The 24561-nt window shown below is 47.0% G+C and overlaps 2 protein-coding genes and 1 long non-coding RNA gene across 22 annotated transcripts in view; 1 reads left to right on the top strand and 2 right to left on the bottom strand.

Moving 5' to 3' along the window:
- Positions 1 to 332: 332 nt before the first annotated feature.
- On the bottom strand, positions 333 to 3370 carry LOC125610788. The gene is made up of 2 exons (XR_007340804.1): positions 927 to 3370; positions 333 to 836 (listed from the first exon to the last, which is right to left on the bottom strand). It is a non-coding gene; the product is annotated as an uncharacterized LOC125610788 (long non-coding RNA).
- Positions 3371 to 9489: 6119 nt separating this feature from the next.
- The window catches only part of Per3 (period circadian regulator 3), a 70233-nt gene continuing 55161 nt past the window's right edge, over positions 9490 to 24561 (bottom strand). For 9 of the 20 annotated variants that reach the window (XM_048783702.1, XM_048783701.1, XM_048783700.1 and 6 more), the window contains 3 exons: positions 19995 to 20454; positions 19431 to 19564; positions 17272 to 18389 (listed from right to left, as the gene is read on the bottom strand). Coding sequence is in view for 9 of the 20 variants with exons in the window: in XM_048783687.1 (XP_048639644.1) it covers positions 20371 to 20454 (84 nt within the window). In the remaining 11 variants the exon portion in view is untranslated. Of the gene's footprint in view, positions 10658 to 15446; positions 16496 to 17271; positions 19211 to 19430; positions 19565 to 19994; positions 20455 to 24561 lie in introns of those variants that run through there. The other 11 variants (XM_048783690.1, XM_048783686.1, XM_048783693.1 and 8 more) reach the window with 10 other exon arrangements.
- On the top strand, positions 18881 to 23807 carry Uts2 (urotensin 2). The gene is made up of 4 exons (XM_015501450.2): positions 18881 to 19026; positions 21129 to 21266; positions 22022 to 22064; positions 23687 to 23807. The coding sequence occupies exons 1-4, from the start codon at positions 18924 to 18926 to the stop codon at positions 23805 to 23807; spliced, it is 405 nt and encodes a 134-aa protein (XP_015356936.1). The 5' UTR covers positions 18881 to 18923.

Consider the following 24561-nt stretch of genomic DNA (forward strand, 5'->3'; position numbering starts at 1 on the left):
CCTCATGCATGCTAGACAAGTGCTCCACCGCGGAGCCACATCACAGCCAATAGTTAGGTTTGTTTATCTTCCTCCCGTTCTTTCTTTTTTTGTATTGGAGATTGAACCCAGGGATGCTCAACCAGTGAGCCACACACCCCAGCCCTTTTAAATTTTTTATTTAGAGACAGGATCTCACTAAGTTGCTTGGAACCTAGCTTAGTTGTTGAGGCTGGCTTTGAATTCACAGTCTTCCTGCCACAGCCTCCTGAGTCACTGGGATTTCACGTGGGTGCCACCAAGCCTGTCTTAACTAGGTTTTTTAAAAAGAAGTAACATTTAAAGCACTAATGTCTCTCAGATGATATATTTATTAATATATGCCAGACTCATTTGTTAAGTGATAAAGAAGAAGAAGAAAGATAATAAGAGACAACAGAGTCATTTTTTCTAACAGTTTTGGCTCATCTTGGGTAAAATGTATGCAGGAACACTCAGACAGAAGTTCTTTGGTGAACGTGCAAGGCCACCCATACTTAGAAACCCAGAGGCTCAGTGACTAGAAAAGAACCATCAGATTCCTCAGCTACAAGAGAACAAGGTAGAACTTGTGGTGTGAGTCTCATATTTCCCGTGGTCAAACCATTCACTGTTTTTCCTTCTAAAAACTGTGGCCTCCACAAATAGTTGGCACGACTGGTGAGCAGAGAGGGGAGGTGGGGGAGGAGGCTGCCGTGCTGAGGCTCACCAGTCAGCTCTTCAGTACAGGCCTCACGTGGACCAGGAGCCGAGCTCAATACAAATGGAATCTCCAGCTGTAAAGCAATCATCCTCTAATGCAGGCAGAACTCTGATCTCTGAAATGCAATCCAATTTATATTGATTAAGTTCCACTGCCCCATATATTGAAGCCAACAAAATGAGAATGCAGAATCAATGAGACTGACCTTGCAAAGGTCCAAAGGACTACAGATGCAGTCTCCAGGCTGAATTTTAAAAGGCATTGTGTCAGGAAATTGTTTTCTTGGGCTTCCCTACCCAGGGGTTGAATTTGCTCTACAAATTGGAAAAAGAGACTGGATATGTGTGTGGTGTACGCATGCGTGTTCTGAATACAGATACAACACTTAAGGGTTTGCACAGAATGTGACATTGAGACTTCCATGAAGAGGAAAGGAGGACAAGGTCTCTTTCCAGTGCCTGCTAAGTCCTCTTAGCAAACAAGCCATCTTGGAGGAACGAGATCAAACTTGAGACCCCTGAAGAGTAAACAGTAGGCCACAGACTGCCGGGGAGTCAAAGCTGAAGGTGGAGAGGAGGGCTGTGTTGCTGGTTTGGTTTCCTCTGTTGCTTCCCCGGGTTTGACACGAAGGCAGCCCACCATGGACCTCTCCGACTCTGTCTTCTTGGCCACAGAACCAAGAAAAGGGGCCTTCACAAATCAAAGAGTACAGAGAAATCCCTGGTTTTTCTCTTTTTCTTCCTCTCCCTTTTTCCTCCTCCAGCCCTGTTCTTCAGCCAACCCCAGTGGCAGGAAGTGCAGTTGGAACTCTGAAAGAAAATCCGGATTGCTGGCCAGAGGGTTGGGAAAGAGGCTCCTGGGATCCAGAAAGTGTTCAGGGAATCGCAGAGGGGGCAGAGCTGAAGAAGGGGACCCTCCCAGTTCTAAGTATGAATTGGAACAAATCCTGGGTTCGACCTTAAATTCTGCAGGAGTGAATCCAAAGTAGGATACAAGAGCTTTGAGAACTGAACTACCATCATGCTTCCAGTTAACCTCAGAGTGGCACATGCAAAGGCAAGGCCCAAAGGAGCACAGGAAAGGTTTTAACAACTTAGGTGGCGTGGGAACCACCATTCATAGAGAACAAGGTAGAACTTGTGGTATGAGTCTAATCAGGTGATTGCCTGCCACACAGCAGCAACCAATCAATATTCTCCAGAGGATTACAACAGAACATGGAGTCTCCCAAGAGAATCATCAAAGTGTCAAAAATTCTTCAACGTATAAAGAACCAGGAAAATGTGAACAAACGAAGGGAAAGAACTGTCAGATCGCAATGCTGAGCTGACTCAGATAACGGAATGGACACTGGTGTTAAAGTGACGGACATAACCTCTTGAGGGAAGATGAATGCACTTTAAATGAAGGTAAAGGTGCTAGTTTCTCAGCAGAGAAACAGAAACCATGAGGAAGAAATGGGAACTAAATGGCAACTTTAGAACTGAAAAACACACTGTCTGAAACAACACAGCAGAATGAGACAACATAGGAAAGCGTTAGTGAACTTGAAGATCGAAAATTTTCAATGTGAAGAACAGAGAAAAATGATTAAAACTACTGAACAGGAGGCGCAGAGCCCTCTGGGACAACACTGAAAGGTCTAACACCTCTGCCACTGGAGTCTCAGGAATAAAGGGGAAACAGACTGGTACAGAAAACATTTGAAAAAATAATGACCAAAACTCCTCAGATTTTGGTGAAAAACAACTTTAAAGATTCAAGATGCTCCATGAGCCATCCAACAAGATAAACTCAAAGAAAATGGGCCCATATACACCCACTCAACTGCCCACAACCAGAGATAAAGCTCTGGGAAGCAGCTCTGGGAAGCAGCCAGGAAACGTGACATAGCAGACGTGGGAAGGATGAGAGGGACTGCAGATTTGTCATCAGGAACCCTGGAGGACAGAGGGCAATGGAACAGTGCTCTCGGTTTAGGTGAAATATTCTTAAGGAATGGAGTCAAACAGATGTTCTCAGATGAAGGAAAATGTAAAAAAATTGTTGCCAACAGACTTGTTCTAAAATAAATACTAAGTGAAGTTTTTTGGGCTGAGGAGATGAGAGAGAAACTTGGTGCTCTAGGAATGAAAGAACCAGATAAGTGGTTAATATCTGACTAAATAGAATAGACTGTTTTCTAAAGTTCTTTAAAATATTTTGACTGCAGAAAGAAAAATATATTGTTGGTAAAATGTTTGATGAATGTAGAGATATACATAAACCAACTAAAGTATAAAGAGGAGGGTAAAATATGTTTATAAGGCTTGTACATTTTACTTTAAGTATTAAGATATTAAATTTAGATAGACTATTAAAAATGAGGGATGTATGTTGTGCAGTCCAGAGCAACTCCTATGTAATAATACTAACAGATATGGACAACAAGCACTAGTGTAGGTAAATTAAATATAGTACCAGGGGCTTGTTTTAGTCAGCTTTTTTGCTGCTGTGACTAAAGGTCTGACCAGAACAACTGAAGAGGAGAAAGGATTTATTTGAGGGCTCACGGTTTCAGAGGCCTTAGTCCATAAAAGGCTCCATTTCTTGGGGCTCAAGGTGAGGCTGAACTATGGCCTAGCTCATATCATGGTAATCAAGAAGCAGAGAGGGGCTGGGGATATAGCTCAGTTGGTAGGGTGCTTGCCCTGCATGCACACGGCCCTGGGTTGGATCCCCAGCACGGGGGGGGGGACTCCACTCTCCAGATAGATAAAGAATATATGTACCCCAAAGCCACACCCCAGCTCCCACCTCCTCCAGCCACACCCTACCTCTTCAGTTACCACTCAATTAATCTCTACCAGTGGGATTAAAACACTGATGGGGTTAAGACTCTTACAACCCAATCATTTCTCCTTTGAACTTTCTTGCATTGTCTCACATGTGAGCTTTTGGGGGACACCTCACATCCAAACCATAATAGGGTTTGAGGTGTCACTTAGTGAAGTGCTTGCTTAACATGCATGAAGTCCCGTTTTCAATCCCTAGAACCACAAAAATAAATAAATAAATCAGAAAGTACCAAAAATATTTAAATAATCCCAAAAATTGGGAGAAAGAGGTAACCGAGCAATAAAAAACAGTAGGAACAAACAGAACAAATGACAAAATAGGAAGCTTAAACTCAACCATATTAATCATTACATTAAATTTAAATGGTCTATATACACCAATTAAAAGACAGAGATTATCAGTTTGGATTGAAAATACAAGCCCCAAATGTGTGCTCTATTTATACAAACTCACCTTTAAATAAAATTACACAGGTTAAAAGCAGAAAGATGGTGCTGGGGTTGTGGCTCAGTGGTAGAGGGCTTGTCTCCCATGTGTGAGGCACTGGGTTGGATTCTCAGCACCACATATAAAAACAATAAATGAAATAAAGGTCCATCAACTAAAAAAAAAAAAATTTTTTTTTTTTTAAAAGCAGAGGGATGAAAGAGGATTACAGAATGAAAATAGGCATCAAAAGAAACTAGAGTGGCAATGTTAATACAGACAAAGGAGACTTCAGAACAGAAACCATACCAGGGGTGAAATGGGACTTCACACAATAACAAAGGCTCAATTTACTAAAGGTAAAATATTCCCTAGGTGTGACGCCCCTGAAGAACAGAGCCTTCAAATATGTGAGGCAAAGCCAGGTGGAAATCAAAGAGAACTAGACGCTGAACCCTTGAGGGGAATGTGGCCGCCCGCAGGGCAGGTGTGGGCTGGAATTGGGCCTGTTCCCCAAGCCAAAGGCCACCAGCGCCTGCGTGGTGACTGCTTTTCATTCCTCTATTGGTGCCTCCCGGCAGATCTTTGCCAAGGTTCCCAGGAAGCACCGTCGCCATTCCACCAGCAACCACTGGAGGGCCCCAAATGTCGCTGTGGCTTTCTACAGAAGCCGGCCACTCACACTCCCCGGGGCCCAGTAAACAAGCCTGTGGACCACAGCCCAGCACTTCTCTGGTGACACCCGAATTCCACACAACAGTAGGAGCTGGTGCTCCGCCAAGCAGAGGCACCATCACCGAGGGCAGGCCAGACATTCAGTGGAAAATGTACTCGCAAGTTCCCACATCTAATGTCTGAGAGTCCAAGCTGTCTTCCAGTCAGAGACATCAGGGATCCCCTTAGTAATGGGGGTCCCCATCCACTAGCCAAGGGCATTTTCAAAAGGCCAGTTCCCATGCTCAGTCCCCACAGTGGAACAGAGAGACCTGATGTCCAAGGCCCACAGTCTATTCGATCACTTCTGTCCACGCGCACCCACAGCTTACCTTCTGTGTTCAGGCCACCTGACACCCAGACCCGAGGTCGTCCCCGGGAAGGAAGCCCCAGCCCCCAGAGCAGAGGGAAAGAGCCTCGCAAGCCTCGCGCTTCTCACCGGTACTCCTACCAGCCCTGGGCCTGGGCCTTCTGGTTAAAGACATCCCAAGGAAAAGTGTGGGGTGAAGACCCCGTGGAGGGGCCAGGCACCCGCCAGCCCACCGCAGGGAGGGAGGGAAGCTGAGCAGAAGTCAGCTCCTGTGAAAAGCTCACTGGGGGCTGGGGATGTGGCTCAAGCGGTAGGGCACTCGCCTGGCATGCGTGCGGCCCGGGTTCCATCCTCAGCACCACATACCAACAAAGATGTTGAGTCCGACGATGACTAAAATATAAATATTAAAAAAAAATTCTAAAAAAAAAAGCTCACTGGATTTCCCAGGTACATCCTCTCAAAAATTGCTGATTTTCATAAAGTTGCTGAAGTCATTTTTCTGACTCTGAAGAGACTATATTGAAAGAATAAAATAGAAATAGCATCAACAGAAAAAGATTCTAACTGAAGCCCTAGAGTCATAAGGGAATTCAATTCCCAGATTTGCTTTTTAAGTTCCTTGATTCATAAACAGTTGAATTTAGTGTCATTGACTGTTCACTTCATACTTTTCTTGTTTTGGTTAAAATTTTAAACTATCTTGCAGTAACTTTTTAAAATGTATGTAAATAAAGGGCTACAGAAAGGTCCTAGAGAATTCTGCTTCTGCAAGTAATGTGGTAATTTTGCCTATGCACCGAAGGTCTTGTTTCTTTTAACCACTGCTCATCAATCTGGTAATTATCTCATTTAAACTAATCCATTCCATTTTTTTTTTTTAATGCAGGGTTAGTACTCTACCACTGAGCTACTAGCTACTGGACCAGCCCACATTTTTGGGTACTGATTCTGAGGCTCCGTGGCAGCTTCCTTTATGACTTGATGGATGGAAGAAATTAAAGCAAACATTTTTGTGTCTGACTGCCACCTCTCCAACTTCAGCCCATCTGCTGAAAGGCAAGATCAAGAGGGCAAGCCCTGCTGGAGGGACACCCGCGCCTGTACTTGCTGTATTTTGAATTTTTGTTTCCAACTAAAGAAATCTGCAAATATTAAATAGGGTTGGGAAATGATTCCTTAAGCTATGTGTAAATAAATGTGGAAAGTTTTCAAAGAAAAAAAAAGATAAAGAGAACTAGACAAATCTACAACTCTTCTTGGAGATTTCAACATTCCTGTCCAGTTATCAATAATAAAACAAGTACAGGACAGCAGCAAGAAAGTGTGAGGCCTGAGCACTAAACCAAGTTGACCTGATTGAGATTTACAAAGCACTCCATCTAAAAACTCTCTGCAAGTACACATGAACACACATCACAGTGGACCACATTTTGGGTCACAAAACATTAATGAACTTAAAACAATTAAAATAATGCAGGATGCATTTTCTGCTATATGAAATTAAACAGAGAGGTATCTGGAAATACCAAAATATTTTGAAATTAAAAAAAAAATACAGTTTGGGAGCTGGGTATGTGGTATACTGCTGGCCTAGCATGCGTGAGGGCCTGGGTTTGATCCCCAGCCCTACCATCAAAATATAAAACAAAACCAAAAACACACATTTAAATAATTGGGATTTTTTTTAAGTCAGAAAGAAAACCATAAACTATTTTTAACTGAATGAAAAACCCAAAATATCAAAACATATGGATTACAGTAAATAAACATAAAAAATTTGTGGATTCTACTTAGAAGGAGTCTTAAGATAGATCCTAGAACTGGTAAATAAGTCTAGCAAGGTCATAGGATAGGAAGTAACAAAAATCAAGCAAATTTTTATATACCAGCAGTGAACAAATAGAAATAGAAATTACACACTTATAGTAACACCCAAATCATAAATAGTTTGTTATAAATCTAACAAAATATGCATGGAATCTGCATGCTGAAAACTACAAAATACTGAAAACAACTTAGAGGGGGACATGTTTGCTTTGGCTTATGATTTCAGAGGTTGCAGTCCCTTTTGTTTCCTGCTAGGTTAAATAAAAAGTACTCATTCCATGATTTTCCTGCTTGCATTTGAACCCTCATTCCAGCTTCGGGGGCTGGATGGAGCAGTTCTCTGTGCCGATGGTGGTGGTGGGTACATGACCACAGATTGTCCAAAACTCAGAAATGCTTAGCAGAAGTATACATTTCACCATACGCAAATTTAAAGTCAGGTAAACAAAACTTTTAAAAAAAAAAATCCACACTAACTCTGAGTCCAATGTGAGCTGACAGCGTGGCACAAAAGCAGGTGGGACTGCAAAGCAGAGTTCTAGGTCAATGGCACCACGACAAGAGCCTGTGCCACAGGGCTTACCCTGGTGAAATAAAGAAGAGAAATAATGTCGGATGATTTAAAAAAATAACACAGCCATGGGGCTGGGTTACAGCTCAGTGATAGAGCACTTGCCTACCATATGTGAGGCACTGGGTTTGATCCTCAGCACCACATAAAAATCTAAATAGAGTTAAAAAAAAATAACAGCCACAAACTGCCCAAAGGTTTTTTTTTTTTTTTTTTTTTTAAGTAGGACGTTTTCCTTTAGAAGAAAAGCGCTGATGAGCTCCATAAGGCAACATCTGTCTTCCTTATATTCTATGCAGAACCAATTTCTTCCTCCAAAAATATTTCTAGTTTTGGACCCTTCTCCCCATTTTACTTTTATTCCACAAAGGCTCCTGAAGTCCCCACATACTTTCCTTGAGCCTGAAATAAAAATGTACAAGGCCTGGGTTCAAATCTCAGAATCACATGTAAATAAGTAAATAAAATAAAGGTCCATCAACAACTAAGAAAATATTAAAAAAAAAAAAAAAAACGTGAGCTGTAGCACAGAAGTGGCCTCTCCGCTTGACGGGTGACTCCTGATGCAGGCAACTGCTGTGCATCAGGCAGTATGTTATTTTTTTTCTTTGAATACCATGCTACTGTTAGAAGGTCATTTGGTTCCGAAACTGTAGATCAGACCAATGCCCACCTGTTAAGGGACACAAGAGTCCTTCTGGACCTGTGTGGTCGGCATCAGCAGATGTAGCCAACTGAGGATTGAAAACATTCAGGAAAAAGATTCTGTCTGTCCTGAACATGTTCAGACCATTTTTTTGGGTCATTATTCCCTAAACAACACACCACAAGAACTATTTAGCATAGATGCTCCCTACCTAACACAATACACTGCATTAGGAAGTGAGCCAGAGATGACTTAAAATAGACAGGGGAATGTGCTGTCTTGGATGAGGGACTTGAACATCTGTGGATTTTGGTATTTTGGGGGTCCTGGAACCAATTCCCTAAAGATCCTGAGAGACCATATGCCATATGGAAAGCTTCCCAGCAGAGGACTGTTACCTGACCACAGCTGCAGGTCTCTGCACACGTCCACTGAATGATATAAGATGTTAAGAAAAAATATTTGCTAGCACTTGTAAGTGGGAAGATCGTGCATATATTATATGTTTTTAAATGACATTATAACAACAAACTTTAACCAAAAAAAAGAGCATACAATTTTCTTTAGCTGTTTCTCATAAGATTTGTATTCCCTTGTAATAATCGAAGAAAATAAACTTAATGCAATAAATAAATAAACTTAAAGAAATGAATTTAATGCAAAAAATGCACCCCTCTGAGATTCCACCCACGAAATTAAGTGATGTTCTTTTATTTCCCATCATGAGAACCATACGGTACAATTACAAAATCACCTGGCTTCTGTTGTAAAGTCCAGAAATGTGCCTCAGAATTACCTTTCAAAATAATCTTGATAGAATTCCTTGGAAGGCTTATTTAGGATGAAACTGTGGAGCTGTTTGAACCTGATGTAAGGACCCTCTGTGAGGACCCTGCTTTTGCCCTGCACACATAACAGTGTGTGCTCGCTTCCTGTCTGGGCCACATTTGGACAGTTCTTGCAATATCTCAGATTTTTTCACTATTATTTTACCTGCGATGGTGATCTGTGACCAGTGATCTTGATGTTACTATCGTCACTGTTTCGGGGAGTCGTGAACTGCACCCTGGTGAGATGACAAACTTGACCACTAAGTGCTCTGGTGTTCGGCTGCTCCTCTGAGCAGCCTTCCCCCACTCTCCCCTCTCCTGGGGCCCCTGTTCCCTGAGACGCACGAGTTTGAAATCGGTCAGGTAGTAACAGTGCAGTGGCCGCTAAGCCTTCAAGGGGAAGGAAGATTCACACACCTCTCCTGTCTCCCTTTCAATCTAAAGCTGGAAGTGATCGGGCTTAGTGAGGAAGACAGGGCAGAGGCCAAGACAGGCCCAAAGCTCAGCCTCTTCTCCAAGAGCCAACCTGTGAACACAAAGGAAGAGTCTGAGAAGGAGAAGTGCTTTCCCGCAAACGCGATGATAAAGTGGCCACACAGCCTGTTGCTGTAGGAAGTTTTATTGATGAAAGTTTTGGCAGTTGGGACAGAAGATCAAACCAGCCACAGCGTTCCCTTGAGCCAGGTGTAGCCAGAGCCAGGCCCCCACTCTCCCTCCTGGGGGACCGAGAGGTGAGGCAGCTGCAGGAGAAACGGCCGAGGCTGCGGAGGTCGCTCCTGAGGCTCCACCAGTCCCGGTGCAGGTGACGCAGCAAGGGCGGTGAAGCAGCTCAGAGTTGTCCCCAGGATCCATCTGGGAAGGCTGATGGAGCCGCTGCACCAGCAGCAGATTTCCAGTGTAGACGGAGCAGCCTTCTGTGGAAGCAGGTGCTGCCCAGGACTTTGATGGCTACGGAGAAGTCAGCGCCTGAGCAGGTCGTCAAAGGACAGCTGACTCCTTGTTAGGGGCGAAGGCAGCTGGTGACTTCAAGGGGAAGGTGAAGCCCGTTGGGGCCTTCCTAATGACACAGCTCTGCTGCCTGTGCTCCATAAAGGGAATGGCCAAGGCTGTGATGTCCCTGTTGTCACGTGGCTTGCTGAGCACGTCCACCGTGGAGCCCGCTGCCTGAGAGTCCTTTCCAAGCGTTACTGCTCGCTGACAGCGCACTGGTCTCCCAGGGGCTCTAGGGAGATGCTCCGCGAGATTGATGTCCTTTTATGCCTGCCAACAGCCTCACTGTGCAGCTCCCGATCAGGAGTGACGTAGATCCTAGGTCTGATTATCACAGAGACACATTTCCTAAGGCCGTGGCTGCCATCAGTAGCGCAGAGTGCTTGCCCAGCCTGCGTGAGGCCCCAGCACTGCACACAGCAAAGTACACTAAACAGTGTCCCTCTGATGGATCTGGGCAAAGTCAACAGGACGCCTCTGGAAAGGACCCGCCATTCAAGATGACATTAAGAGCATCTGGGATTCATGGGAGGAGGTCAGAACACCAGCACTTCACCAGAGTCTGGACGGGGTTGATCCAGCGCTTGGGACCCAAGGGAGGGCTTCCGGATTCCAGTGGAGGAGGAGCTGCAGGTGCGGTGGGAACAGCAGGGGGACTGGAAGTGGAGCCGGAAGTGGGGCCTGACTGCTGCCATCTCAAGGTACAAGAAGCTGCCTCTTACTGATGAGCTACGAGAGCGCTGTCTGGAGATGGAATCCACTGAGGGTGCAGGGAACGCTGCTGAAATGACGACAGAGGCTTGAGAATGTCACACAAAAGCTGAAAGGGCTGACCTCAATTTTGAAAGAAGTTTACAGGGTTTAAAATGCTGTCAAACAGCACGGCGTGCTGGAGAGAAATCTTTTAGAAAAGAAGTATCAATTGATGAGGCAAACTTCAGTGTTGTCTTATTTTAAGAATTAAGCCGTAGCCACCAGCCTTCAGCTACCACCCGATCAGTCAGTAGCCAGCAACAGCAGGCAAGACCCTCGACCAGCAAAGACCATAGTACTCAGAGGTGACAGTCAGCATTTTTTAGCAATCAGGTACTTTTAAATTTAAGATAGGTACATTTTTTAGACATAATACTATTGCACCCTTAATAGACTACAATACAGTGTCACCATAACTTTTACATACACCTGGAAAAGAAAAAACTCATGAGCCTCTATTTCCATATTTGCTTTATCATGGTCTGGGCTGAACCCACACTCTCTGAAGAATGCCTATAATTTGCCATAATTAAGATGTGGCTCCTTTAAATTTAACACTAGCTAGAACAATATCCTAAGCATCCTCAGAGGACTTGCATAGGCTGTCTAGAAGTGGAAGATGCTTTGTTCTAGCTTGGTAGATACTAGTAATTTGTTTCACTTGGGACACATGCTGACTGCCAAGGATAAGGACACAGGGACACGGAAGAAATGAGAAAACTTTCCAAAGATGTTCCCTTTCCAAATGAGAATTATGCACAGCCCAATATAGTCATAGATGGATAGCTGGGTGGCTGGGTGGACAGACAGGTGGAATGACTCCTATTGTCATCTGGAAGCGTGGCCCTGGGACTCAGGACACTAGAACATTCTCCTAGAAAAGGCCAGATGTGACTCAGCCAGGCACTGTGGATTCTACAGTTAACACAATCTTTATTAACGGCCAGCACTGTTAGCCGAATTGAGCCCCCCACCGCCACCGTGTTCCAGGGCACGGGGACTATGGATGAACAGAACAGATACACACTGGTCCTGGGGAGCTTATCGACACCAAATAAACCACACATAAGCACATCAACAGCCCGTGGAGGACAGGGCCTGTGGAGAGAAGCCAGGACAGGGAAGGAGGACACAGGCAGAGAGGGAGGGTGACAGGTCAGGACTTATCAAATGACTCCGTGCTTCTGAACCGCAGAGCAGGCAGGCTGTGCTGGCTACCTGACAGGTAAGTGGCTGCGTGAGTGGGAGGAGGAAACCAGCCCATCAGCAGGGCTGCCCGGCCCTCCCAGTGGGGCCTCGGTGTCCTGCTGAACCTCATGACTTCAATGACCACCAGCATCAGAGAAGCGCACTCTGGTGTTGGATCAGGTCAGAAACAAGACCACAGACACACGACTGAGGTTGCCTCGACAAAACATGAGCATTGTTTGAACTGAGAAGTCCCCCAACCTCTCTGTGGCTGAATGAATGAGGGCTGCTTCTTTGCCAGTGACAGTGCTAGCCTCTCACGAGTTCTAGAAGGTTCTTCCTTATCTTTTCATCGAGAAGGTTAGACATCCTGACATAGAATACTCCTGCTTCCTGATGGCATCCAATCTGGAGCAAATCTCTTTCTATGGGTGCTCCCCCAGCTCACACCGCTCAGGTCACAGCCCTGGAACGCCCTGTCCTCACTCCTCACTGACACCCCCACAGTTCTCCATGGCTATGGCTTTATCAGTGAGTCAAAAAAATGTAACCTTCTCACCAGGCACGGTGATGCACACCTGTAATCCCAGCGGCTTGGGAGGCTGAGGCAGGAGGATTGAGAATTCACAGCCAGCCTCAGCAAAAGCAAGGTGCTAAGCAACACAGTGTGACCCTGTCTCTAAATAAAATACAAAATAGGGCTGGGGATGTGGCTCAGTGGTCAAGTGCCCCTGAGTTCAATCAATTCCAAATACCAAAACAAAAAAAAAAAAAGAGAGAGAGAAATCTAACCTTCTTTGACTACAGATGTGTTCCTGGCAGTTTTGGGCTAGAGGAAATTGATAATGGGCAGGCAGTACAAATTAAATGATGTGAGGAAAAGCAATCATTCAGTTTCAATATTCTATATTTTTTGAAACTTGAAGATATGTTCTTTTTAAACTGGAGGACTCGGGAAACTAGATTCTGATCCTGGACAGGCCTACAAGCACTACAAGGGGGACTTTGGAAATCGAAGCTTAGTTCCTATTCCCAGAGCAAAAAGATTTCTCACATGCAAAATCAAGTGACCCTGTGACCGAGTACTGTGGGGGCTTAATTTTCCATGATGGGACGCAGAGTGAGGAGCCGCAGGTCTGCTTCCTCACAGCTCTGGAGGCTGGAAGCCAGGATCAAGGTGCCACAAGGTGGCTTCCTTCTGACGCCCCTGTTGCTGGGCAGAGGGTCTTCTCCCTGTGTCCTTCCCTGGCCATCCCTTGTGTGTGCCTATGTCCTAATCTCTCATAAGGACACTATTCATATGGGTTCAGGGCTGCCCTAATGACCTCACTTTGGCTTGATTCTCTTTGAGAGGCCCAGTCTCCCTTGCCATCTGAGGTCTGAGTGTCAGGGTCTCCATATGTGGAACTGGGGCCGGGAAGACAGCTCCAACCAAATCTGCCCTTACACAGGAGTTAGTGACAGGAAGTAGGAATAAGTCATTAAATAAAGTCTCACACTGGCTCAGCACCCACTCCCCTCACAAAGGCTCCCTGGTGGCACAACTCAGTGGTGACTTTTCATTTCCGTTTAGCGTCACCCCTGGCTCCCAGCAGCAATTAATATTCTCTGTAACCGAGTCTCCTCTAATGTCAGTCCTGATGGCAACGCTGGCGCAGCCCGTGGACCCTGCTCAGCTGACGCTTGAGTCATTCCCTAGAACCTTCCCGGGGAGCCGCCTAGGAAACGGGATGAATCAGATCAATGAACAGCGGATGTGGGACACTTCACCCTTCCTCCCTGCCCGGCCTCGCTCGGTGCCTCCGCTGCTGGATCAGACCCAGGCCCGGAGCCACATCCCCTTGGCAGCTCATCCTTCCTTATGAAGTGATGGCCAGTCACAGGAGAGCGGGGACATCTCCCTGGAAGACCGACACCTGAGGGCCGAGCATGAGCCTTGTGCCCGCGCAGGATGCCAAGGAAACCCGAGGCCGCTGCGGCTGGTTCTTCAGGTGCTTTACAGGCACCTGGGCCGTAGGGCGGTGCTCGTGTCACCAGGAATGTCACCATATTCTCTGTGGTCACCCTGTTTCAGGGAGGGGACAACCACAGCTGGCTCCCCGCACCAGTCCGCATTGCTGACCGCAGACTCGGGAGCCACCGCGCCCGGGTGGGTCGTCACACAGCGGACAGCTAGGCGGGCAGCCCAAGCACCGGGCTGAAGGCCTTGCCAACCATCACGCCTTCGGTCGACAGCGTGAGCTCCCGCATGTGCCCAGGGCGTGCTAGGCTCTGGGGATACATCAGCGAGCAAAATGGAGATCCCTGCCTTCATCACAACCCCAACGACATACTACCCAAGTCAAATGTGACAGGCGGTGTGGGAAAGCATTTAACCAGACCAGGTGAGGGGCGGAAAATCCAGGGCCAGAGACGCAGGTTGCAATTTCAAACACAGGTTGTCCGCATAGCTCCATTAGGAATGTAGATTTTGAGCAGAGACTTAAAGGAGGCAAGAGTTAGCCATGGAGCCACCTGGGGAAGGCATTCCAAGTAGCGGGAATAGCTCGTGCAAAGGCCCTGAGGTGGGAGGAAGCAGGCTGGAGGCACGAGCTCCAAGCAGAGGACACGTTCCTGACGGGGCGCCCACTGTGGGGCAGAGGGTCAATGCCTGGCAGGGCCACTTCCTCTGGACTTCTGAGGACAATTCCATATCAATTCTGTTAGAAAACTGTGATCCTTTTGTAAAGGCAAAGACAGCGGCAGAGGGAGGGAACCGAGATCCATTTCAAAACAGAAACTGAAAAGGGGCTCTCTGTGTTCACGCCCACCCACTGGTCACTCATGCCCCATGGGCAGAAGTCACCCAAAATAGGACACGTGAATAACTGGCTTCTTCACCACACACACGGGTGACCATTTTAAAAGGAACTTTGCAACCGACCTACGGTTTCTGCCCACCAGGGTGGACATTGCTCCCAGGTGTCCCAACATAAACGTCAGGCCGCCCCGCCTTGCACGTGGACCACTGTGGCTCAATGACATGCTCGGGACATTTCTGGGACAAGGTGCCACTGTCATTGATGGCCAGTTGGAGGAAAGAAGCTAATTTTCTTCTGAGCTTGAGCCTTTGGTAGTAACTTAATTAGGCCGTAAAACCATCACTGATAGCTGTCGGAAGGACCCCCGAGTCACTAGGGGATGACAAACGTGGCAAAGCCACCTCCACCAGCAAGGACTGCTGGAGCTGGAAATTTGCCTTCTGCCTCCCTCCTCGAGGGTCACCCCAAGCTCCGGGCCTCACAGCCTGTGTCCTCCCCACCCCTTTCTCCACACCCAAGAGCTACACACACACACACACACACACACACACACACACACAGGTCTGCAGCGCGAGATTTAAGGGAAAGAAAAATCCTTTTAACCAATTATTTTAAATTTTGCAATATCACATACCAATTCTTGCCCACATACCTTCTTTTTAAACTCTGTTTATGGTTCTGGTTTTGAGTCGTACCTGACAGAGGACTCCACTGTGACATGACTCCACAGGCAAGGACGACATCTCGCTCTAATTCAGACCCCAGCACCCGCCCTTCCCCGCCCTCCCACCCCTTGCTCCCTCCCACAGACCTTTTTCTTTTTTTTTAAAAAACCTTTTAGGTACTGCTTTAAGGGTTGCTAAAATAACATGCTGATAGCTCTATAATCCACTAATAAAACATTTATTTGAGGGTATTTGGGCTAAAAATGATGGCTATGGATTGAATTATGGCTTCAGTTGTTTCTTTGGCATTTTCAGGGACGTCACGGGGAGGCTTGGGATCTGGGTCTCAGCACACTGGCGTGCTACCAAGTAGCAGAGGTGCCCCTTCAGAGAGGGCATGCGACATCCACTTTGCTACAGTTGCCACCACTCCCTGATGTCACCCACCAGGCCTGCCTCCTTCCCTCACATTATCACCTCTCTGATCCCTATGAATACTTGAGTTGCCACCTTGGATTTCATGTCCCTGCCACTACAGATAGGTGACAAATGATGCCTTCAGGTAATTTTTTGCTCATGTTCAACAGAACATTTCCTTAGGGTATATTTCTGAAAGTAGTCCCACTGTACAAACATGTTTTGGCTCCTGCCATACCGTACTCTACTTGGGGTGTCCTCTGGGACTATCCTCCTTTGGGGTGGCAGCTCTTTCTTTTACAATTGTCCATATAACTCCCTGCAAAGACCCTCTCCTAGGAACTTGAAAATTAGGACATAATTGGGTCTGAAGTGGTCACTGAAACTGAACAAAGAGAAATTTTGGCAGTGGAGAGGTATGTTTGGCCAAATACACACAGAAAAGAAAAAATGTTTTTGCTAAGAGAAAAATGAGATAATACGTGAACGGAGAGATGTCGAAGCAAGAAACCCTGGGGGAGAGCTGGGGACCTAGCTCAGTTGATGGAGCACTCACCTTGCATGCACAGGCCCTGGGTTCAATCCCCAGCGAGGGTGGGAGGCAGGCCTTGAAGGCAGAGGCCAGAGGCCCATGGGCTGCCGGCTCCTGCCACCCCACGCTCCCTTGGGTGGATGCCGGCCCGTTCTTTCCAGGTTTTTCTCAGCCCTGATTTGGATGTCAGGCTCTCGAGGCCAGCTCCCTGTCCTTTGTCCACAGCTGTGTCCCAGCTCTGGTGGCATGTGGGAGACGCTGACCTAGTTGGTGAGATGTAAGCCAGGAAGGGCCTCTGAAGAGGTCGCCCCTGCCCGAGATCTCGAGGCTGGTTTCCCAGCTGGGCCAGGGTCAAGAGCCCGGCCATGGCCCACTTCTCCCTTGCTCCTGCTGGGTGGGCTCTTCTTACAGCCCCTGGTCAGGCCCTTCCCCTCCACCTCCTGGGCTGGACCCTTAACGTTCACGAACCTTTAACGTGTCCCCATCCTGCATAAATTTGGGTTTCTGCCCAAACGCCCCCACCCAAGGCCTCCCTCCTGAAAGCACACCGCCCCCGACACTGGCCCAGGGCCTCCGGGCTCCGCTTTTCTTCATGCCAATAAAGTCACCGCGGTTGGACCTCTGTTTTGCTGTCGGTCCCTCCAGGTAGAAATCCTTTCCTTGGGGTCACTGCTTTTTCCTGAGCAGGGACGGCACATGGTGGGCGCACACTGCGGCCTGACAGGCACTGAGTGCCACATGTATACTAAGTACCAACGTTTAACAAGTGTTGGGAGGAGCTCAGTGGAGGGGAAAAGATGGAGAGGCAGGGTGCTCAGCATGCGGGGGGCCAAGCGGCGGGAAGGTCCCGAGTAGAGGGTGATATTTTAGAAGACACCTGCAGGAGGTGAGAGAAGAGCTATGCACTCCTGGGGAAGAGCAATCCAGGCAGAAGGACCTGAGGCAGAGATGTATTCAGGAAGCAGTGAACGGTGGAAAATGGTGGTGGAATGGAGTGTGCAAGAGGGAAAGCAGAATTCGGTCAAAATAAAATCAGGGGTTAGTGGAGGTTTTTAAAAACCAGCTTTATTCAAGTATCATTCACATGCAGCAAAATGCACCTGTCTTATGTATACAGGTTGATGAGTGTCGACTGATGCTCGTGCCCACGCAGCCACAGCCTTAACTGTCATGGGGAACATTCCTGTCATCCAAAACTTCCCTTGTTTCCCCAGGTACCCCCTCTGCCTCCCACTCCAGGCCCAGGCCACTTTGTTGCTGTGGTCAGTTCTGCCCGTTCTAGATTTCATTTGCACAGGACCATGTGACAGTCTCTGCAGGTCTGGCTTATTTTGCTCAGTGTGTAGTTTCCAAGATTCATTTCCTTTGTGTTCCTGAGTGGCTTCTCTGTAGTGCACAGGGAAGGACACCAGGGTGCCTCTGGTTTTCCACTGTTATGAACAGAGCTGCTTCTGCCATCAGAGGGCCGAGGTCTATGGGAGCCCATGTTTCATTCCACTTGAATGGAGAGGCATTTTGGGGTTGCACAGGTAGGGTGCTTAATTTTACAAAAACATTTCAGAATGTTCTGGGTATGATGAGATCGCTTAAAAATGTAGTTAGCAGGCTGGGCTGGGGCTCAGTGGTAGGGCGCTTGCCTAGCATGAGTGAGGCCCTGGGTTCGATCCTCAGCACCACATATAAATAAAGTCCACTGACAACTAAAAAAAAATTAAAAGAAGTAATGCTATAAAAAAGAATCTAGTTAGCATCCTCAAGTGTGCCACCCATTGTTTGAACGAGTCACCCGTGAGCGTGCACCTCTGTCTCTGGTTTCTTCTTGTGTGGCACATGTCCCTAGAAATACCTGCCTGATCTGAGGCTGCAAAGGTATCTGTGTATTTTCTTCCCTGATAATAGTCTTGACTTTTAAGTCAAAAGAGGGTTTTGAGCAAAGAATGGATGTCTGCGCTATGGCATCACTTTGCTTTGCTGAGGTGGGGCTTGGGCGGCACTCCTGGGGACACCACGGCAGCTGCCCAGGCGCCATGGTGAGCAGGCCAAGTTCTGGAGATATTTACCTGCAGGGTCTTGGGGTCCTTTAGCCCTGCTTGACAGATACCGTCCAGCTTTGCGGAATGCTCTTTCCTCTCCCTGAGGTCTCCATGCTTGCAGGCCCTGAAATGGAGTCCTGAGCTATGTCTGCTGTATATTTTAAGTTATCTTCACTGTTTTAAAGAACTGGTTGTAAGTCTGTCCAGAGGTTGTGGTTGTCCAGGCATGGCAGCCCCAGCACCACACGGCAACTCATCAACTCACAAGATTAAAACTAAAAGGAACCAACATATTTCATGTCACACTCTGCGTCACTTCGGTTAAATCTGTGTCTCCTACCTTGGCCACTCAACTCACTTCTGACCCTTTCTCTAACTCAAGATTTACTGCCAAGTGACTCCTTTTGCCAGATTTGTTCTTTATATTACCTACTTTGCACACTAGGCAACGAGACAGTAAATTTATTGTCTACGAATTGTTACTTTGAAAAATTACATCAATGCAAAGTGATTGCCTTTTAGCCTCCAGAGCCAATACATTTACATTTTTCTGTATGAGGTCATGGGATGATATATATAATTGGTGACCACAGACTGAGGAGGAGCAAGCTGATAACACTCCAGGACAGAGCCAGGGGGACTTTGCCTCTCCACAATCATGTACCAGCTGGCCTCCTGCTGCTTGCTCTTTATAGGATTCTTAAATCCTCTCGTATCTCTTCCTGTCACTGACTCCAGGGACATGTCTCTCCAGCTACCAGGTAAGATGCATCTTTTGTACTAGTCTTTCTGAAGAATCTCCACTGGCCTTCGGGGCCATGCTGGAGGTGAGGGTGGGATTCCTGCTTGGAGGAGCTGGTTACATGGATAGTCCCAGCTCTACCAAAAACACCGGGCGCCCTTGCAGCACAATTTAGATTTAGTAGTGGACGCAGCTTTCTCTTTCTAAAATGTAAACACAGAAAAGTAGCACTGCTGGCTTCATATCACCTCTCCAATTCAAACTTTTGCTTTGGTCAATATTTTTTTCCCATTTATAGAAATTGCACTGAATTTAAAACATCATTACTTTTAATTTTAAAATAAACTGGGTTGAGTGTAGAATCAGCTGTTATAGTTACGGATCAGTAATACTCTCTCTCCTTCTATAATAAAAAGTAATCACCTGATGTGTGGCTGAGACAAATGGGCTTATTAAAGATCAGGAAAGTGGCAAGCAGGGCAGGGATGTCACAGTCTTCCAAGTGCATTTATCTTTTCCTTTTGATACATGCTCATTTCATAAAAGTCCAAGTTGAGCTTTAAGAAAATACAACCAGTGAGGTACATCAGTTTAAGAAGTGAGAAGGCAGAGGTAAGTTCCATTAAAAAAAATTTTCATTGGATCTTATCTTTGAGTACTTTTAGACATTTTTTTTTAAATAAAGAAAAAACTCTTCTAAGCCATTGATTTTATAATTTCTAGCCTCTAAAAGTTTCCCCAAACAGCTTTCTCATGATTTTCAAGTGTTGCTAGTCATTCATACATCATCAGTCACTTCTGGGTCACCGAGCTCCTAACTGGCAGTCACCTTGTTGGTCAAAACCAGGCACTAACCAAATCTCTATTATTTAAAAAGAGATTTTGATAAGCACTATAAGAAGAAATCAAATGAACATTCAGATACTAATGTATTTTAAACATTCAGATAATAATTAGAAACAAAATCAGATGAAATGAGGGCAGCACCTCTCCCAGATTCCAGGCAGGCAGAAGCTTACCGTGGAATTTTTGTCACAAATCTTTGCTCCTTTGTAAAGGACCCTTCAAGCCATAAGCACCTGTCCATGATCAGACTTCACAGGTTTCGCTGGTATTAGAAATGCTGAGAACATGCTCGGACGCCTTTCGGACGGAGGATTTGTGTGCCGTCTTGCAGACAAGGTCCTAGCTCCGCTGTCAGGCTGCGGCCATGTGTGGCTTCCGCCCACTCCTGCAGCCTGCGCCCCTGCACGGCAGCGCGTAGCCCACGACTCCAATCCAATACGAGAGCCCTCAGAGCTTCGGTGATGACTGCACAGTGTAGGGCCAGCCCACTGGCCACATTTCATGCTGGAAAAGCACCTTAAATTGATTCACACCGATCAAGCGCCTTACAAGTGGTCTTGAAGCTAATTCTTTTCCAGGATAGTAATAGTTGTATCTCCACCTGGAGGACAGTGAGAGGTGCTGCCACTGCCCTTCTTTTATGGAAAGAGCAAAAACCATCTCTTTTCCTCTCATTCCAATGGTACCACCCAGATATCTAAAGAAAAGGCAGTCAGCTGCAGGGGACAAGTAGGGAAGGAGGGTCCCTCAGACTCTCGGAGCTACAGGGTGCTGAGGGCCCCGGCTCTGCTCTCCCTCCTGCTCAGGGCTCTCCCTCCTGGGTGGTGAGGTGAGTCACATATGAGATCCACATCTCCTGACCTCTGTCCTGCTGGCATGCAAACGGACAGTGAGCCTTTCACTTGTTAAATACCACTACTGCTGGGTGCAGTGGCGCATGCCTGCCATTCCAGCCACTTAGGAGGCCGAGGCAGGAGGATCCCAAGTTTCGAGGTCAGCCTTAGTAACTTAGTGAGGCCCTGTGCAAATCAGTGAGACCTTGTTTCAAAATAAAAAATAAAAGGGCTGGGGATGTGGCTCAGTGGTAGAGCACCCTGTGTTCAATATCCAGTACTGCAAATAAATAAAACACCACCAGTCCCAGATCACGAACTTTGCATCTGAAGTTTTTCTAGTATTCCTCTCCCTGTTGCTGGTACTCCCCCAACACAACAGGGAGCGGAAATGACGAGCTGAAGGCCGGAGCGAGTCACTGGTCTCGATCTCACTCTGCAGCACCTGAAGACGACGCGAGGTTGGCCCTGGAGGAGCTGGAAAGAGCCTCCATCCTAAAGCTGCTGCCAGAGGTGCTGGGTGCGGGCAGAAGCGACGGGCTGCTGGGTGCGGAGAGAGGCGACGGGCTCCGGGAAGCAGGTCAGCTGAGTCCCTGCTTACAGAGGGCTTGGTTTCATGGCTACTGAATTCACCCTCTGTCCTCAGACGAGGGGAAACCCTGTGCGGGAGCATAAAGGTGCGCCAGATGGAACAGCAAAACTAGTGACCCAGCGCTCTCCCCTCTTGGCCCGGACTCCCGCTGCAACCTGCGGTCCTCACCACCCAGCTCCAGGGGTGCAAGGCACCCTGAGCCTCTCTTTCTGTGTGGATGGGGGGTGGGGGGCAGTGGTGATTTTGTTTCCAATGAGTGCAATTTTAAATCCTGGTTTCCCAGGGTTTGAATTTTTTTGTAACCCAGCTCTTCATCAGTAAACAGAAATGACAAACACCCACCTCTGGAGGTGTTTTGAAAAGTCAGCGAAAAAATGCAAGTGAAATGCTCAGAGAACAAACGCCAGCTCTGACTCCTGTCCATGGCTAGTGTCTCCCCCAGCACGGACGCCATGCTCAGGACATTCCAGAAACAAGATGGAGCCTTTCACTGCGTTATTTAGCAGATGGTAGTTCAGCTTTCATTAATTTTTTAAATAATCAAATATTGAACTGTTAAGCATTTTTGCAAGGCCTCTGTGAACCCCAGAAGTAAGGACCCCTCTCTGTATTCAAGTGAACCCTGCTGCAGCGTGAGGGACTGGGAGGAGATGTGACTCATCATACACTATTTTATGTGTTCTAAAGTAAGCACACACTAGGCACAGCAGATCTGATGAACTGGTTTCAAAACTGTTTTCCAGATCCTACTATGAACATTTCCAACCCAAGAAGCCATCCGAGAAAGGTAAGTATCTCTGCTTACGAGAGGTAGGAATGAAAGGGGAGCCTTCTAGTCCTGATTTCACAGATTCCTGAATTCAGGAACTGCTAGTGTTCTTGTAAAAATTGCACCTTAAAGTAATTGGCCAGTGTTGTGGAAGCATTAACTTATCCAAACCGTTATTCATAAAAAAATCTGAATGTGGCAAGGACTCACCAGTGTCTGTTTAGGGTAAGTTAAATAAGTTGTAAGAATTTAAAGCAAAACAAAAACAACAACAACAACAAAAACCAATCAACTAAACAAACAAAAAAACCAGACAAGGTCCTTGCTCTCAAGTGTGCTGGTCACTGTACGGTCACCGCCTTCTTGACTCCCGCCAGAAGCACTGCATCACCTGGGAGCTTGCAAGAACCGCCAAGTCAGCAGCGTGTAGTGGCACACGCCTGTAATCCCAGCGGCTTAGGAAGCTGAGGCAGGAGGATCGCCAGTTCAAAGCCAGCCTCAGCAACCATGAGGAGCTAAGCAACTCAGTGAGACTCTGTCTCTAAATAAAGTACAAAATAGGGCTGGGGGTGTGGCTCAGTGGTTGAGGGCCCTTAGTTCAATCCCTGGTACCCCCTCAAAATAAAATAAAACCCACGAGTCATCCCCCTACCTCAACGAGCTTCCCCCTCACACCTGACAGCCCTGGGAGCTTGGCACCTCCATCTCAAGGGAGGAATGCTGTGTCCACAGTTGTGGGATGCAGGACGGAGCAGAGAGCAGTCTTGAGAAAGTCGATTTGGGTGGAGAGGGCTGGAATAGGGAACGAGGATGGCAAAACCCTTGGTTAGAAATGGTGCACAGTGCGCAGAGGACCTGACAAGCTAGAAAAGTCTATGCAGTCATCATCAACCCCAGAAAGCTCTTGGTGTTGCCTGAGGGGTCTCCTGAGTGCGCCTCCTGCGCCTGGCCTCGGCTGCCCTGGGTTCCCACTCTCCCTTCCTGGCAGTGCATGTACAGCAGCATCTGAAGGCCCCCAGAAGGTCACTAGCTCGAGAGCCTCATTTAACACTAACCAACCACTTCCCATTCTGACCAGAGGCACCTCTTTGGCTATAATGCCCCTTAACATTCCAGCAAAAGTACAAGGTGGACACATTAGATCCTGCAGACAGCACATACCACATACCACCTGCAGTCCCAGAGGGAGAAGCTACCCAGAAGGGGACGCCCTGGCTTCTATATGTGGCTAATTACAAGTCACCATTCCCATGTTTACGTTCTCCTGAACAGGGTTATGATTAACGATTAAAACCACACAGGTGATAAGTAGGCTGTGTTCGTTAAATTCTAGGGGGAAAAAAAAAACCAGAATAAAGAGAAAATTTTATGACCAAGATTTGATACACAGAGAACAATATATGTGCACAACATGTCACTAAGAGAGAACTTACACAGGACTAGGCCAACAAGGGCTTAGAAAACTTCACAGTAACCACAGGTGGGGAGACTGGAGGCCCGAGATGAGGAGCCAGAGGGAGGCCAGAATCCAGGGGGTACAGGAACAGCCAGAGGGCCACAGGGCAAGCACTCACCCCAGAGGCTCGGCTAAGGCTCCTTCCTCTTGCACTGACGGTTGATGTTGTTCTGGATTGTTCTGGTTTCAGGCTTTCCCTGAAGAGGATCCTAACATTTTTCTGAGTCAGCTCTTGGCCAGACCCAGGAAACAGCACAAGCAGCATGGGCCCCCCCTGGAGTGCTTCTGGAAGTATTGTGTCTGAGGCGAGAGGGACCCGGCTCAGTGTGGACAGTCAGACACAAGACACCTGACCAGAAGCACTGAAGAAAAACGAGGCCACCACCCAATTCATCCCTGGGAAACACGCTCTAGTCCGCCAAGATCACGAGCGGCTAGTTCACTTGTAAGCATGTCCTGGAAATCTGTCATTTTTCTTACCTTCAATTTAGTTCTAATTTCTTGGAAATTTAAAGTAACAATAATAAATAAATAGAAACAAATACTGAGAAGAAAAAGCCATAAAGATGAAGTTTAGTCAAAATCATTCAACTACAAACCATTTAAACAAAGGCTGATGTCCTCTCACCCTTAAAAATGACCACATAAACTGTTACTTTTTAAAAAGCAGTGCCATAGCTTGGCTGGTCTCTAGAGTGAGTGACACCTCCAGGCAGAACCCAGGATGGGCTCCCACCAGGAGGTTCCTGGGCTTGGCCTCGCCCCTCCCCGAACAGCCAAGACATTCACACAGACACACGCTGGAACTGCGCTCCTCGGAGCTCTAGAATCACGGTTCATGTATTCTGGGGGAAATACCTTAGTTTCTTATTGAGAGAAAAGGCTATGGCAGGATTTAAAATTGCAGAACAGAAGAAAGATCCCTATTTACTAATCTTTAGAAACCACACGTATGTAAATCTACTCCATGTCACCAGCACCTCTACAGTGATGTGGTCTGAATGACTAGGGTGAGCACCAAGGGCTCTGCAGACTGTCCAGAGGGGGACCACAGGGGC

Source organism: Marmota marmota, unplaced genomic scaffold (assembly GCF_001458135.2).
Source record: "Marmota marmota marmota unplaced genomic scaffold, marMar, whole genome shotgun sequence".
Lineage (NCBI taxonomy): Eukaryota > Metazoa > Chordata > Mammalia > Rodentia > Sciuridae > Marmota > Marmota marmota.

What these genes read in the sequence shown, in the direction of transcription:
- Uts2 (XM_015501450.2), top strand. Translation starts at nt 18,924, where the DNA reads ATGTACCAGCTGGCCTCCTGCTGCTTGCTCTTTATAGGATTCTTAAAT. An exon ending in CGACGGGCTCCGGGAAGCAG is followed by an intron (nt 21,267 to 22,021) that starts GTCAGCTGAGTC and finishes ACTGTTTTCCAG; the next exon opens with ATCCTACTATGAACATTTCC. An exon ending in CCAAGAAGCCATCCGAGAAA is followed by an intron (nt 22,065 to 23,686) that starts GGTAAGTATCTC and finishes TGGATTGTTCTG; the next exon opens with GTTTCAGGCTTTCCCTGAAG.